The following is a 17,214-nucleotide window of genomic DNA, read 5'->3' as shown; positions in this document are numbered from 1 at the left end:
CTATACCTGTTTGTCTGCCCCTATGTCTTTCTGTCTCTTTGTCTTTCTCATTCTCTAACCTCCTGTATCTCTGTCTGTGTCGTGTTATTTTTCCATTTCTTTCCACATGTTCTTTTTCTGTCTTTCTCTTGTTCCTTCTTTGGCTCTCTCTTACATTTCTCTCTGTATGTGACTAACTATATTTCTTTAACTCTAGTTCCTTCTCTGTCTTTTTCTCTGTGTATGCCCCTCTCAGTTTCTGTGTCCAATACATTTCCTGCCTTACTGTATTGTTATAACGCTTTTATTGTTGTACTAAAACCTTAGAATTTTGTCTTTTAAAAAACTGTAAAAAGGATTTTCAGTGGACATGGACACCTGCAAATAGCTGAAATTTTTGGATGTTGACTTTGTATACAAGAATAGGAAAGCAAGCAGTTTCAAGGAAGCCAGCCAGGGGTTTTTGACCTCCTCAGAGCAACACTTTGAATGACAGGGGAGACACTGTCTGGTCATGTGATCGGCTCAGGAAGGTTTACTTCCATTTTGGACCCTTTAAAAAAAAGTCAGTTGGACAAAGAGCAGGCATTTGAAATTTTGAAACTTAGACCTGACCTGCCTGAAGACCCAGAAAAGACCTCTCTCTGTAACGGAAACTTGCATCTCTTGAAAAGAAATCCTGTATTTGAAAGATAGCAGATTCCTATTGCCTCCTGTCTCCAAAGAATTCTTGCATCCAGTGTGGTTCCTATTTCCTTCTGTGATTTTGGAAATCCTGGAACCTGAAGAAAGCTTTGACTGCTATACTGCTGCTATGAGTCCTAAGCAGACCTGTTGCTATACCTCTGCTGAAAGACCTATGTGATGCCTACTGTAGCTGAATTGCCTTGAATGCCTACCCATCACAGACTGTTCATCAACCTCACCTCGAGACTACAAGTGGCATCAGACTATTTGACTCTGGGACACCTTGCCCAACTGAAGAATTTCCTACCAGAATGTGACAAACTGATTTATTTTATTATTCTTTCTATTCCTAACAAACAGCTGTAAATCAAAACCCTTTTTTCCCAGTTAACCATTTTTTTTGAATGTCTGTGTGTGCGCATGAGGACTAGGGAAATAAAGAGATTTTCATATATCTAGATTTCTCTCATTAGTGGTTAAGACTTATATTTTTTCTAATAGTTAATGTTGTTGTTGATTAAAGAAACCTGGTTGGTGTGCTTTATTCTGGGGGGACAGTAGAGTCTAATTGGCTATTTTTCAATAGGTTGGAGAATTTATTGATATGCTGTGATCTGTGGAGAAGTGGAACTGAATTAACAATGCATTTCTACCGCCTTGGTCATAACAATATTTGTCTGCTTCCCTATGGTTTTTGTCTTTCTTTCTCTCTGTGTCGCTTTCAATCTTTCATTTGCTTTCTCCATCTCTCAGTATCTTCAACCTACTTTCTCTTCCCTTAAACAGTTTCTTTTCAAACGTTTAATAAACTCAAGCAACACGACTTGTTATGGGATTTTGTCAGCAGGATTGTGGGTTTAGAATCATGTTCAGGCCTTGTGCCTTTCTGCGTTGTACCTACATCAGCTGTGAGGTCATTAGCACACGAGCTGCGAGGACAGAGATTATAGTAGTGTGCTACACTGCTCTTCTGGTGTGAAAACAAACCTGGTGTGAGTTTTCCATACAACTCGGAGGTTGTGGTTGCTGCCTCCAAGAACATCACCCTGGGTACAATTGTGCTGAAGTCATCGCACCTTTGCCCACTGTTAGCAATTGATGGGACTTTCCTGCCCAACTTGCTGTCTGTGCTAATGTAAAAGTCATTTTTTTTTCTGAGGATATTGTGGTTTGAGTGACTTGTATGGCATTTTTTTTAAAGAGTTTACATTCACACAGAAATTTTATAAAGCCACTACATCCTGTGCAGGATAACAGAAAAAGCTTGTTGCTCAATACATGACTCTTCTGTCACCTCTACCCACCAAGTTCTTTATCACCACTGCAACCTTTCGTTACTACTACGATAGTATTCTTCTAAATTTTTATCTCTGATCCCTGAGCTCCAAAAACGTCACATACTCTCCCTCCTTGTGCATCCTCACTCCAGAACTTGAAAATGTAGGCCTGGAGTTTCCAACTTGAGTGCAACCTGGAAGTTAGACCCCAAATTGCACCCAATGTCACATTCATTATTTCAATGTCAAGTTACACCCAATTGCCCTCCCAATCTCATTAGAATATGCCCAAAATTAAAATAGGTCTAAAGCAGCAGAAACAATTGGGGTCCAGGGAAACGTCAATCTCAAGCTAATTTCTTGTTTGAATCTTCAAATTTAAATTTCAACTAATTTAACTATTATTCATGCACATCAGGCACTGCATGTTTCAGAACTTGCAACCAGGATAAGCCTACAATTTTTGTTGTGACTTGTACTTATGGCACAAGAATTATTAAAAGTAACAAAAAGTACTGGGCAGGTCTCAGTGAGATTTTTTTTAAATGCTCAAAAAATTGCAATTAAAAGGTCAGAAAATCTGTGCCTGAAAAACTGGGCACAACGTTGTAAGAACCCTGAACAAGCACAATGGGGGGGATTTTCACATTTGATAGTTAGGATGTGGCTACTTTTTTGGATAGAGATTAATTCCGACAGACAGTTTAATGGGTGGAAGTTAAAGGTCGAGGAGACTTGGGCATATTCTAGTTATGTGCATAACTCACTTACATCCAGAATTCCATTATCTTTTAAGCCGCTTCATTTGTTTGTGTCCGGATTATGGCTGTATCTGGGTGCAAGTGTGGAGGAAACCACAGGCTACAATCTAGGCAGTACTGAGGGAATACTGTATTGTCAGAGGTAGGTGTCAGTATCAAAGCTATACTGGAATAGGTGGCTAGGTGGTTGGCTGGCTTTGGAACACTAGTCTTAAGCACTACAGCCGTGACGATGTTAGCGCCCATTTGATGTGAGTTGTGCACTAACCTGCTTCTTAATGTGAAATTGAATTAACTGAATTGACTAGACACTGGTATTTATGATGGTAGGGTCCACTAGAGAAAACTGACTAGGAATCATCCAATCAGCACTTTTGGTTAAAATTTCTCTCTTGTACTTGCATGCTAGGTTCCTCAATAGTTGAGGATGAGGATGTTCAGGGACTCTCCTCCCCCTTTTATTACTTGGTTGTCCACTAAGGGATAGCTCGCACAGCTTTGCAGAGTCTGCTGGATGGAAATGTTATTGTTGCCAATAGATATGTCTAATTACCTTCTTAGTGAACTTTGTAGCGATTGTTTACAGCTGAGCAGCTTGCTAGGCCACGTCAGGGGGCATTAAAGTCAACAACACAGTGGACCACTGAAATCACATGATGAGCAGACTGTGTCAGAGTGGCAGATTCCCTTCCTCACATATACTGGTGAAATAGATGAAATTTTACAACCATGGTGCTCACCTATAGTTTATCAGATTTATTTAATTCAATTTCACAACTTGTCACAGTGGGATTTGAACTCATGACCTCTAGGTCCCATAGCACATCCACTAGGTGAGCAGTAAAACAATTATGATAATGAACTCTGTGACTTAAATATAGATACATTTGTTAAATTCAACAAAAAATAGGGTTTGAATTTCAATCACAGTTAATCTACTTCAGATTTATTTAGTGCAAACTGGGCCATTCGTTAAAGTAACCTCATTAACTCTTGATTTTTTTTTCTTTCCTCCTAGCAGTTTCCTGTTTATATTTAATTTCGTGAAACCTTTCTCTCTCTGTTTCCTGTGCAGATCTGAACCATCTCTGACTTTTTTGTATGTATGTTCTATCTTACAGTTAAAAATAGTTGCTGATGAAGGGGTGCAGATAGTAATGACTTGTTTCCTGTCTCGATCACAGCTTGCACAGCAACATTCAGATACTGATTGAAAAGGCTACCCTTGAACTGTGAGGTGCACATCTGGACAACCCTTCGCATTGAACTTCCTCATCCTAGGAGAAACCCTTCCTCATCAGTCAGGTACAGGAGTAACTTCCAAATCTCGGACAAGATTTTGTCCTTTCTTCATTTATGCACATACATTTACAATTGGGAGAGTAGTTTTCTTTATAAGTAGCAGCAGGGCAATGTGAGTGTGCACTTGCAGCGTACAATGATATATAGTGACTCTTGTATAGAAGCTGTTTTATATGGTTTCACTTGTAGAGAGTGAGCTGCAAGCATTGTCTGCTATATAAGAGAATGTTACAGTGAGGAGTCTGTTAAACCTGGGGAGGACAGTGCGGTAAGAAACTGTGTGCTTGTTAAGTGCCTTACGATTGTAACTGTGTTCATGGTGATCTCTTCAATTCAATAGCTCTGGCAAAATCATAAATATTCTTTCATTATCACATTAAGATGTTGCTACACATAGAAAATGTTACCCAATATGTCTTTTATGGGTTCCCTGTTAGCAAAGGATTTTATTTATTCTAGGCACTGGGGATTGCTGACAAGGCTGCCATTTATTGCCGATCTCTAGTGCCCTGATCATTTCACACAACTTTTTTTTAAATTCACGCGTGGGATGTGGGTGCCGCTGGCTAGGCCAAAATTTGTTGCCCATCCCTAATTGCCCTTGAGAAGGTGGTGATGAGCTGCCTTCTTGAACCGCTGCAGTTCTTGGGGTGTAGGTACACCACAGTGCTGTTAGGAAAAGAATTCCAGGATTTTGACCCAGTGACAGTGAAGGAACGGCAATATAGTTCCAAGTCAGGATGGTGTGTGGCTTTGAGGGGAACCTCCAACTGGTGGTGTTCCCATGTTTTACGACCAGGTGAGAAAGGGGTCTAGGGGTCCCTCTCAGCCTTCACCTGGTCTTACTGTAACAGGATTTAATTTTAAACATACCGTGTTTTTAGCTCCTCTTGGTGAATCCTTGTTCACTGCTTTCCAATTATAAGGCAAAGAAACCAACACAAACAGGTTTTCTTAGTTTTAAAGAAGGTTGAAATTTACTAAACTTAAACTCTAATTCGGTTGACACCTACCAATACATGACATGCCCACACTAGCATGCATACACAATACACACATGCATTTAGAGACAGAAAAGAGCAGAAGAAAAATAAAGTGGAATACTTTGAGGCAATCTCTGAAGAGGGTTTTTGTTATGGTTCTTCAAGCTCACTGTAGAGTCCTTGATTGTAGGTAGATCTTGCTCTTCGTTGGGGCCCAGTATTCTTCTTAAACCTGGTTTTCTGTAGGAGACCTTTCTCTCTTGGGGTTCATGTAGCTTCAGTGGATTTGGAGTTCTGTGAGAAAGAGAGGGAGAGCCAGACAGGAGAGGTTTTCTTCAATCCAGGAGCATTCTTCAGTCTCTTTGTTCAAAACTCTTCGTACAATTCAGAAAAACCAGGTTGCCAAGCAGGCTAGTCATGTGATCAGCTGGTCTGACCACGTTTGTTTGTGCATTCGGCCATCCCAGCAGTCATCCTGAAATCTGAGCTCCCCCACCTTCAATGTCTGGTGCTCAAAGTCCATTGTGGGTTAAATTGGATAAGGGAAGTAACCCCTTTGTCTCCACAAGCACTGTTTGTTAATATGCAAATGTCTTTCCAGCCAAGGGCCTGGTGATTTCTTTTTTTAAATAAGTCCTTTCTTCACTTCAGCAACAGTTTTTAAATCAATGTTCATATGACAAAATTAATGCATTCTTGGCTGTTGGGGGACTCTGCATGACACCATGCATCTGGTGCCCTTGTCCTTCTAGGTGATAGAGGTCACAGGTTTGCTGGAGTATTGCATACAGTTCTGCTCATCATAATACAGGAAGGACATAATTGCTCTGGAGAGCGTACAGAGGAGATTTACAAGAATGTCACAAGGGCTTGAAAGTTGCAGACATGAGGAAAGGTTGGATCGGCTAGGTTTGTTTTCTTTAGAACAGAGGAGGCTGAGGGGTGACTTAATTGAGGTGTACAAAATTATGAGGGGCCTGGATAGAGTAGACAGGAAGGATGCGTTTTCTTTCGCAGAGTGATCAATTACCAGGGGGCACAGATTTGAGGTGATTGGTAGAAGGGTTAGAGGGGACATGAGGAAAAACCTTTTCACCCAGAGGGTGGTGGGTGTCTGGAATTCATTGCCCGGATTGGTGGTGGGTGCAGAAACCCTCAACCCTTTTAACAGGTACCTGGACATGCACCTGAAGTACTGTAACCTACAAGGCTACGGACCAGGTGCTAGAAGGTGGGATTAGATTGGGCGGCTAGTTTTTATGGCCGGCGCAGACATGTGGGCTGAATGGCCTCCTTTTGTGCTGTAAATTTTTCTATGATTCTTTCTATGGTTTGGAAGTTGCTGTCAAAGGAGCCTTGGTGAGTTGCTGCAATGCATCTTGTATAACTGAGTGGCTTGCTCCACCAATTTCAGGAAGGAGTTAAGAGTCAACTATGTTGGTGTGGGATTGTACTCACATATAGGCCAGACCAAATAAGAATGGCAGGTTTACTTCCCTGAAGGACAGTAGTGAACCAGTTTTTTAATGACAATCCAACAGCTTTATGGCCAATTTTATTGATACCAGCATTTATTTTTACATTTCTCATTTTTTTTAAAAATTGACTTCAGATTCTCAATCTGCCATGGTGGAATTTAAACTCATATATTCTGTCTAGACCTCTGATTATTGACTCAGTAATGTAATTACTATGCTATCATAACTTTGAATAATAAATTGTAGTAGATGGGATTTTTGCATTGATAAACTGGGAGCTATTTGTAGTACTCCCACTATTAATAGCCTGTCAATTTGATGGAGTTCAGGATCCATTTATTTGTGATTCCCAAGAGTGGCCATTGGGGAAGCTGGAAAAAGCCAGGTCTTATCCGATCACTGCTTCAATGGACCTATTAGTGACTAGCAACATCCTTTCAAAGAAAAAAGGGGTGAGCAGCAGTTGGCGGTCAAGGACCTCTAATTTAGTACTACACTCCTTAAGCCATATCAGCAATGTAAAAACTGAGTGTTGCAGAGGGGTGCATTAGAAATGAAGGCATAACTACCATGCAATTGCATCTGCAATAAGGATTACTTCAGGGTATTACAGCGTGGCTGTGGTTGAAAAGGATTTTGGCTCAATCACTTCTGAAAGGTAGTTTATATCAATTAATGGAGATGTCTTTAACAATTAGATTTCTTTATATAGGATAGGTCCTCAGCATTAATTCCTGATGTATTTCAATAATCTCTGACCTCCTTTGATTAATAAAGGCTATGAAAATATTAAGAACCACATATTGGCATTAGGCTCAATAATCCCATCCCTTTGTGATAGGTCAACACTACCTATCCCCCTTCTCATATCTCTCAATCCTTTCTCTCTCCAGAAAACACATTTAATTGCCTCATACTTATACTGTACACTTCAATGACTTCCCAAGACATTGGACTATTCCCCTTTGGATGAAAAGGTTCCACGACTTTCCTTCTGACTCTGAACTTCCTCATTTCTAACATATGTATGCTGCTATTTGAATCCTTAACCATAATAAGAACATAAGTAATAGGAGCAGGTGTAGGCCATATGGCCCCTCAAGCCTGCTTCGCCAATCAACACAATCATGACTGAACTTCTACAAAAACTTCACTTTCCTGGCCTTTTGCCATATCCCTTGATTCCATAGTGCCCAAAAACTATCAATTTCAGTCCTAAATCTGAGCACACACAGCCCTTTAGGGTAAAATTCCAAAGATTCACAACTCTTGAGTGAAGAAATTACTCCTCATCTTAGTCCTAAATGGCTGACCCCTCAATCCTGAGACTATGACCCCTAGTCCTAGACTCTCCAGCCAGGGAAAACCACTTCTCAGCATCTATCCTGTCAAGTCCTCTATGAATTTTATATTTTCCAATGAGATCAGATCTCATTTTTCTGAACTCCAGAGAATATAGACCAATTCTACTCAATCTCTCCTCACAGACAGCCCTCTCATCTCAGGAATCAACCTAGTAAACCTTTGTTGCACTCACTGCTCTATGGTAAGTATATCTTTCCTTCGGTAAGGAGACCAAAACTGTACACATTACTCCATATGTGATCTCACCAAAGGCCTACATGTTCACAGCAAGACTTCCTTACTCTTACACTCCAACCCCCCTTGCAATAAAGTCATACATACCATTTGTATTCCTAATTTCTTGCTGAATCTGCATAGTCACTTTCCATTTTTCTTGTACAAGGACACCAAAATGCCTCTGAACACCAACATTTAATATTTTCTTACTGTTTAAAATAAATTCAGTGTTTCTATTCTTCCTACCAAAGTGAATAACCTCACGTGTCCCCACATTATGTTCCATCTGCCACCTTCTTTTCTATTCACTTCACCACTTTGCAAACTCTTTTTGTCCTCCTCCTTTCCCACCTAGCTTGGTTTTTCATTTAATTCTGTCATGGGGATGTGGGTGTTGCTGACTGGGCATTTGTTGCCCATCCCTATTTTCCCTTGAACTGAGTGGCTGACTAGGCCATTTCAGAGGGCAGTTAAGGGTCAACCACATGCTGTGGGTCTGGAGTCACATGGAGGCCAGACCAGGTAAGGATAGCAGGTTTCCTTCCCCAGAGGACATTAGTTAACCAGGTGGGTTTTTATGACAATTGATGATAGCTTCACGGAACCATTACTGAGAATAGCTGTCAATTCCAAATTTTTTATTAATGAATTGAATTTAAATTCCACCAGCTGTCATGATGGAATTTGAACCCACGTCCCAATGCATTGACCTGGGCCTTTGGATTACTAGTCCAGTGATATTACCACTACGTCACCATCTCCCGACAACTGAGGGGCTTGCTAGGCCAGTTCAGAGGGAAGTTAAGAGTTAACTACATTGCCGTGAGTCTGAAGTCACATGTAGGCCAGACCAGGTATGGACAGCAGATTTCCTTCCCTAATGAACCAGATGGGTTTTTAACAGCAATCAGTAGTTTCTCAACGTTACTGAGAATAGCATCTAATTCCAGATTTTTATTAATTAGTTGAATTTAAATTCCACCAGCTGCCATGGTGGGATTTGAACTCATGGCCCTACAGCATTAGTCAGGACCTAAGGATTACTAGTCCAGTAATATTACCACTACGCCACCGTCTCTATTGTCAGAAAACAAATATGTTACACTCAGTTCCCTCATCACTTGATATAGATTGTAAAAAGTTGAGGCCCAAGCACTGATCTTTGTAGTACTCCACTAGATATACCCTGCCATCCCAAAAATGACCCATTTATTCCTACTCTTTGCTTTCCAACCATTAATCAATTCTCAAGCCGGGCTGATATATTACCCCCAATCCCATGAGCCCTAATTTTGTGTAATAATCCCTTGTATGGCACTTCCAAATGGTTTCTGAAAATCATAATATACTACATCCACTGGTTCCGCATCACTCTCAAACTTAATATGAAATTCTATCATATTATGATCATTCTTCCCCAGAGGTCCCTTTACTATAAGATTACTAATTAGCCCTGTCTCATTACACAATAATAAATCTGAAATATCCTGTTCCCCATGACCATTTGTCTTGATTAATTTTGTTAATTCCTGACATAGTCTTAAAAATGTTGGCTAGCTACTTTTCTTCTGGCAGAATGTGCTAAGTAATAAACTTCAACTCTTATATCCAGCTCACTACTTGGAATGATAATTGATTACAGATTTTCCACAGTTAGTACTGATTTATTTACAAACTAAATGTAACTAGGTTTACTTTGACGACTTACTTAGAAAAATGCAATCTCGTCCCACACAGAAAGGTTGACACCATTTTCTGAGTCGCAGGTGTTATGGGGGTGGAGCTATTTTTAACATTTTATTTCTTCGTTGTAGAAATCTGAAGCTGCTCTGCTGGTACCTAATATCTCTGTTATTAGACATATAAAGAAATGACAGTCACTGTATCCCTTAGTTGAGATAATAGGGGTAATTCCACACCCAGGCAGTTCCAGCAGGTAAACGTTCTCACAGGCAATGCATCCCAGAAATCATGAGGACACCTGTGATTTCCTGAGAGATGCTCCCTCTGAGCAGCGCTCCCAACTGGGCGCTCCAGATCACGGAAATCCCCTAACAAGAAGAAACTACAAGTGCTGGAAATTTACAATTAACAGCACAAGATGTCGGAAATACACCACAGTACTGATTGCACAAATATCCATCACTGGTGGGAAGGCCTGAGTGCCCTTGGCACATATTTTTAAAACCGGCTCTAGCAGGTCTAACAATATCAGAAAATAGGTTAACATTTCACATTAGATGCTGTTAGACACAATTGTGTGATATTGGGGGCTGCTGTACATAGTTAACAGTATTGTTGTGTATAATTGGGTGCTGTTATTCCAGCCACTGTCTCAGGTTGAACTGGAATCAACATTCCTGTTTGATTGAGTGCTGAGTTTTGAATTTCATATCCTGTCCATCACAAAAGCTGCCTACTTCCACCTACATAATGTCGCCCACTTTTACATCTACGTTACTTGATATTAAATGTCCAGCTAAGACAAGGAGACTTGATAATCCTGATGACCATCAACTGATGGATGTTAAACAAGAAAAAATACAAGAGTCAAAAAATAAGAAAGCTGAAAAATGTATATAACTGCATTGATTCCTAGCCAATTTAAATTTACATTCTGGCTAGCATATACTTTATTAAAAAGCAAAACGGAACTATAGATAAACATTTTTCTCATAATGACAGTTCACATCTTGAACTAATCTGTACTGTTTCATCACAGACTTGGAACACCATCTGCTACTGAAATCTTCATCAATTCCTTTGTCACCTTCAGACTCAATTATTCCAATGTTCTCCTGGCTTGCCTACCATCTTCCACACTCCATAATCTTCAGTTCATCCCAAACTCTTCTTCCCCCATCCTGCATCAAGTCTTGTTAGTCTCTGACCATGCTGTCCTACATTGTCACCTGGTCCCTCACAGCCTAACATTTAAAATTCCCATCCTTGTGTTTAAATCCCTCATTTTGCCCCTCTTGTGGCACCTGTCCATGCAGCTACCTCAGTCCCAATCATTCCTTCCATAAGCCTATCCACACCTCCGTGTCTTTCATTAGCATTCTCTTTAAAGCCTATCTCTTTGCCTAAGCTTCTTCATTGGTTCGGTGTCTGCTTTTTCTCAAGTCTCTGTGAAGCACCTTGGGATGTGTTTCTTGCAGGCAATGCTCTGTATAAATGCAAACTGTAGTTGTTTTGTTGTATATTATTCAGTAGCACTGAATGTTGTTGAGTACTAAGAATTCTTGAGGCATGACTGGTCTCATCATTCACCGCACCATTTTAATGTCTGGAGTGTTTAGCTCTCTCATCTGCCTAATTCTTCTACTACTCGAGGATCATCCTGAAGGGCATGTAAAACATATGCCTCCTTTCCCCCACAATTAATCACCCCTCAAACTCTTTACCACACCATTTCACCCCACAACCAATGGCAAGGGAGCTCACACATTTCTTTACCTCTAATATTCAGTTCCCAGTGTCCCACCCAAGCTACCTCCTGATTCTCCCATCACTCTGCAGTTTCAATCCCATCTGTCCCCATGTCCTCTCCAAGATCTGCTCTTTCATGCAACCTATCTCCTGCTCCTGCTGTCTCATTTTCAGCTTCCACCATAAACATAGTCAGACTGAATAAGACTGTACAAAATTTTGGAAATACTCTCTGAGCGAGAGCTGGAAAACCATATCATATTCGACAGCTTGCATCTATCTCTGCAACATGACCTATCTCACCATTCTGCAACTAAAACTCTTATTCATCCTTTTGTCGTTATTACTTCTCCAATGCCCTCATTATCAACTTCCTGTTTTTCACCCTTCAAAATTCAGCTGCCCATATCCTGTTCCATATTAAGTCCTATTTGCCCATCACTCTTGCTGACATACATTGGTTTTCCATCCCCAACACTTTAAATTTTAAATCTTCATCCATGTCTTCATATCTTTCTATGCCTTTGTCCCCATCATACTTTAGCAATCACCTGAAGGCTTAAAACTCCTCCCAAATGCTTTGGTATTTTAATTTTTAGTTTAGTTTAGAGATACAGCACTGAAACAGGCCCTTCGGCCCACCGAGTCTGTGCCGACCATCAACCACCCATTTATACTAATCCTACACTAATTCCATATTCCTACCACATCCCCACCTGTCCCTATATTTCCCTACCACCTACCTATACTAGGGACAATTTTTATAATGGCCAATTAACCTATCAACCTGCAAGTCTTTGGCATGTGGTAGGAAACCGGAGCACCCGGAGGAAACCCACGCAGACACAGGGAGAACTTGCAAACTCCACACAGGCAGTACCCGGAATTGAACCCGGGTCGCTGGAGCTGTGAGGCTGCGGTGCTAACCACTGCGCCACTGTGCCGCCCATCGCCACTGTGCCTCTTTTCCATCCCCACTTCTGTTCATCCCACTATTGGCGGCAGAACTTCTAGCCTCCTCAGACCTACTCTCCAGAACTCCCTGCTGAAATTTCACTCACTCTCCACTTCTTTCTGCACCTTTAAAAAAAGTCTCAAAACCAATTTTACAACCATGTTTCCAGTCACCTCTCCTAAATCTCACACTATAGTTTGGCACCTTCTCATATTAATTTTTTTTCTTCCCCACCTATCACTGCCCCCCACCACCACCACCCGCCCCCCCCCCCACACCTCCACCTGGCCATGTAAAGGGCCTTACAATATTTTCTAATATAAACTGAAAATGCTGGAAATACTCAGCGGGTCTAGCAGCATCTGTGGAGAGAGAAACAAAATTAATATATCAGGCCTGTGACCTTTCATCAGATACAATATTTTCTACATTGAAGTAGCTGTTGCGTACTATTGGGTGCTACATGATACCATTGGACACTATCAGTCACTTTAGCATGTTGTTGTGTGCCATGAGGTGTTACTGTGTATTTTTGTATAATATAGTATCTTCTTTGCCCTCCTTGTCTTGAGAGACAATGGGTAAGAATGCTACTAATGATATTATGGAGTTCCTCTTAGAACTGGTCTTTAACTTCAGGTGGGGAGCAGAGTATTGGAGCATAGATGCTGAGTAGGTGTACTGGACCAGAGGCGGTGAACAGTTGGATGGACAGTATGCATTCTGAGCCATTTGAAGGTGGCTCTATCATGCTGAGCAAAGAGTTTCTGATGGCGAAGCCCACTCCATGCTGTCTTGGTTCTTCATGATCCCTACCCTGCCAGAAGAAGGTGTAGTCTTGCTCTCTTAGAGATCCGCTCGCAGGGAGGCGTGTCTCCTGCAGTGCTGCAATGTCCACATTGAGTCTACTGAGCTCATTGTTAAATATTGGTGGTCTTCCGAGAATCGTTGATTTGTGTAAGGTCTTCCAACAGGCCTGGACACATAGTTCTGATGTTCCAGCTTGCAAAACGAAGGGCTGGTACCTTCTTTCCTTTTTTTGTCGTACTCTTAGGTGCGGTGTTACAGTCCACTTGTCAGGCAATGACCCTGAGTTCCAAGCACCCATTGTAGCAGGTGGACTGTGGCGGGACAGAACCTTACTGACCGGGGGCTGCCCGGTTTGAGGCAGGCGGTAGCTGTCCAGTGAGATGCGATGACCTCTCCCACTGACAAAGGCAACCTGTTGTGCCCAATGTCTATGTCAATTGAGCTGGACTTATAATCCGTAACTGCTGTCTTCCTTGTTGTTTTGGTCGCTGTGAGGCGACTATGGAGTGACCTCTCCATGGCGCATGCTTGGGTGGATGTATGGAGGTTGTGATTTGCCCAAGAGTCAAAACTCCCCTCTATGCCTTCCTAGTGGGGTCCAAAGGAGTGCAGAGCACAATGTTTGGCACCGGTATGGCTGCAGGAACTGCCGGAAACATGCCAAAGGTGACACATGACCGCCTTCGGGGTTCCGCTCTGGATTAGGATTTGCTCCCTTAGCCTTGGTCTCTCCCGTGATGCCCACAAGCCAGTGGGGTTGTTAGGTCCTATCCATAAACAGGAGCCCTAACAAGTAAGCTGTGTGATTTCATGGAGGGAGAGGGAAGGAGGAATGGGATGCGGGGGGAAGGGGGTGAGGGGCAGCTGGGGGAAGGGGGTGCAAGGGGGGAGGGGGTGCGGGGGTTGCGAGGGGGTACAGGGGAAGGGGGTGCGGGGGGGAGCTGGGCAGGGAGTGCGGGGGCGAAGGGTTGGGGGGAAGGGGGAAAGGGGGTGTGGGGTGGGTGAGCTGGGAAGGGAATGCGAGGGGGGAGGGGGTGGGGGTGGGGGAAGGGGGTGCAAGGGGGAAGGAGGAGGGGGAAGGGGGTGCAAGGGAGGAGGGGGTGGAGGAAGGGGGTGCTGGGGGGAAGGTGGTGCAGGGGAGGAAGGGGGGAGGTGTCCGGCGGGGGTCGTGACCTTGGCGAGCGGGTCAGCCCACAGCCTGCTCGATGTCGGTGTCCTCCGGTATACAGTTGCTGCTATTGTCAACTGTAACAAAAACAAGAAATGCTGGATTCACTCAGCAGGTCTGGCAGCATCTGTGGAAAGAGAAGCAGAGTTAACGTTTCGGGTCAGTGACCCTTCTTCGGAACTGACAAATATTAGAAAAGTCACAGATTATAAACAAGTGAGGTGGGGGTTGGGCAAGAGATAACAAAGGAGAAGGTGCAGATTGGACCAGGCCACATAGCTGACCAAAAGGCCACGGAGCAAAGGCAAACAATATGTTCATGGTGTGTTGAAAGACAAAGCATTAGTACAGATTAGGTGTGAATATACTGAATATTGAACAGCAGCAAGTGCAAACCTGAAGAAAAACAACCTGAAAAAAACAGTGGGTAAGCAAACTGAACAAACTAAGATGAAATGAAATAAATGCAAAAAAAGATTGTAAAAAATGTAAAAAGGAATGTAAAAAAAAAGGAAGAAAAAATAACTAAAAATGACTAAAAATGAAAGTAAAGTGGGGGGCTGTCATGCTCTGAAATTATTGAACTCAATGTTCAGTCCGGCAGGCTGTAGTGTGCCTAATCGGTAGATGAGATGCTGTTCCTCGAGCTTGCGTTGATGTTCACTAGAACACTGCAGCAATCCCAGGACAGAGATGTGAGCATGAGAGCAGGGGGGAGTGTTGAAATGGCAAGCAACCGGAAGCTCAGGGTCCTGCTTGCGGACTGAGCGGAGATGTTCTGCAAAGCGGTCACCCAGTCTGCGCTTGGTCTCCCCAATGTAGAGGAGACCACACTGTGAGCAGCGAATACAGTATACTACATTGAAAGAAGTACAAGTAAATCGCTGCTTCACCTGAAAGGAGTGTTTGGGGCCTGGGATAGTGAGGAGAGAGGAGGTAAATGGGCAGGTATTACACCTCCTGCGATTGCAAGGGAAGGTGCCCTGGGACGGGGACGAGGTGGTGGGGGTAATGGAGGAGTGGACCAGGGTGTCGCGGAGGGAACGATCCCTTCGGAATGCTGACAGGGGAAGGGAGGGGAAGATGCGACTGGTAGTGGCATCACGCTGGAGGTGGCGAAAATGGCGGAGGATGATCCTTTGGATATGGAGGCTGGTGGGATGAAAAGTGAGGACAAGGGGAACCCTGTCACGGTTCTGGGAGGGAGGGGAAGGGGTGAGGGTAGAGGTGCGGGGAATGGGTCGGACACGGTTGAGGGCCCTGTCAACCACAGTGGGGGGAAATCCTCGGTTGAGGAAAAAGGAGGTCATATCAGAAGCACCGTCATGGAAGGTAGCATCATCAGAGCAGATGCGTCGGAGACGGAGAAACTGGGAGAATGGAATGGAGTCCTTACAGGAGGTAGGGTGTGAAGAAGTGTAGTCGAGGTAGCTGTGGGAGTCAGTGGGCTTATAATGGATATTGGTAGACAACCTATCCCCAGAGATGGAGACAGAGAAGTCGAGGAAGGGAAGGGAAGTGTCAGAGATGGACCATGTAAAGGTGAGAGAAGGGTGGAAACTGGAAGCAAAGTTGATAAAGTTTTCTAGTTCGGGGCGGGAGCAGGAAACGGCACCGATACAGTCATCAATGTACTGGAAAAAGAGTTGGGGGAGGGGGCCTGAGTAGGACTGGAACAAAGAATGCTCGACATATCCCACAAAAAGACAGGCATAACTAGGACCCATGCGGGTACCCATAGCGACACCTTTTACTTGAAGGAAATGCATGGAGTTGAAGGAGAAGTTGTTCAATGTGAGAACAAGTTCAGCCAGGCGGAGGAGGGTGTTGGTGGATGGGGACTGGTTGGGCCTCTGTTCCAGGAAGAAGCGGAGTGCTGCTGTTCAATATTCAGTATATTCACACCTAATCTGTACTAATGTTTTGTCTTTCAACACACCATGAACATATTGTTTGCCTTTGCTCCGTGACCTTTTGGTCAGCTATGTGGCCTGGTCCAATCTGCACCTTCTCCTTTGTTATCTCTTGCCCAACCCCCACCTCACTTGTTTATAATCTGTGACTTTTCTAATATTTGTCAGTTCCGAAGAAGGGTCACTGACCCGAAACGTTAACTCTGCTTCTCTTTCCACAGATGCTGCCAGACCTGCTGAGTGAATCCAGCATTTCTTGTTTTTGTTTCAGATTTCCAGCATCCGCAGTATTTTGCTTTTATTTTATTGTCAACTGTAGGATACTTTGTGCACTATTGGGCATTGTACACTGTAAGGTGCTGGTCTACGCTGCTAACTGCTGCTGCATGTTGTTGAGCATTGTTGTGTCCTGGTGAGTACTGGTCTGTACAATTGGGTACTGTTGTGGGGACAGTTGCAAGCTGTTGGACATTGTTATACACTGTTGTAATTTTGAATGCCATTGTGTACTGTTAGTGCTCGTGTACTACAGAATACTTTTGGGTACTTTAGATACTGTTGGATGCTGTTGTGAATGATTGTGTACATTGGTGCCTTTATGAGTGTTGGATAGTTTTGTAACTGAATTTTCCCCTCTCTAGTCCAGGATTTATGTACTAGAGGCCCATTAACATTCCAATTGATTTTAGTAAATGTAGTACAGAACAAGATTGATGAACCTGGTCTGTATGGTGTAAAACTTTATGTATGTGAAAGAACTCCTTTTCACACAGTGTACTGAAGTGCCAGCATTTTGGTTCATTTTTCAAATATGCATCAAGCCCAATTTATTTGATTTTGCCCCCACTTGCCTTTGCTCATTGAAGTAATCCCAGCTGGCAGGTCAAA

The 17,214-nt window shown here is 43.0% G+C and overlaps 1 protein-coding gene across 3 annotated transcripts in view; it reads left to right on the top strand.

Moving 5' to 3' along the window:
* Positions 1–3,860: 3,860 nt before the first annotated feature.
* The window catches only part of si:dkey-9k7.3 (circularly permutated Ras protein 1), an 85,033-nt gene continuing 71,679 nt past the window's right edge, over positions 3,861–17,214 (top strand). Inside the window, exon 1 of one of the 3 annotated variants that reach the window (XM_068046179.1) lies at positions 3,861–4,009. Coding sequence is in view for 1 of the 3 variants with exons in the window: in XM_068046178.1 (XP_067902279.1) it covers positions 8,011–8,013 (3 nt within the window). In the remaining 2 variants the exon portion in view is untranslated. Of the gene's footprint in view, positions 4,010–7,993; positions 8,014–16,524; positions 16,739–17,214 lie in introns of those variants that run through there. The other 2 variants (XM_068046178.1, XM_068046180.1) reach the window with 2 other exon arrangements.

This window comes from Heterodontus francisci, chromosome 14, assembly GCF_036365525.1.
Source record: "Heterodontus francisci isolate sHetFra1 chromosome 14, sHetFra1.hap1, whole genome shotgun sequence".
Lineage (NCBI taxonomy): Eukaryota > Metazoa > Chordata > Chondrichthyes > Heterodontiformes > Heterodontidae > Heterodontus > Heterodontus francisci.
This window is presented reverse-complemented; position numbering and strand designations above follow the sequence as displayed.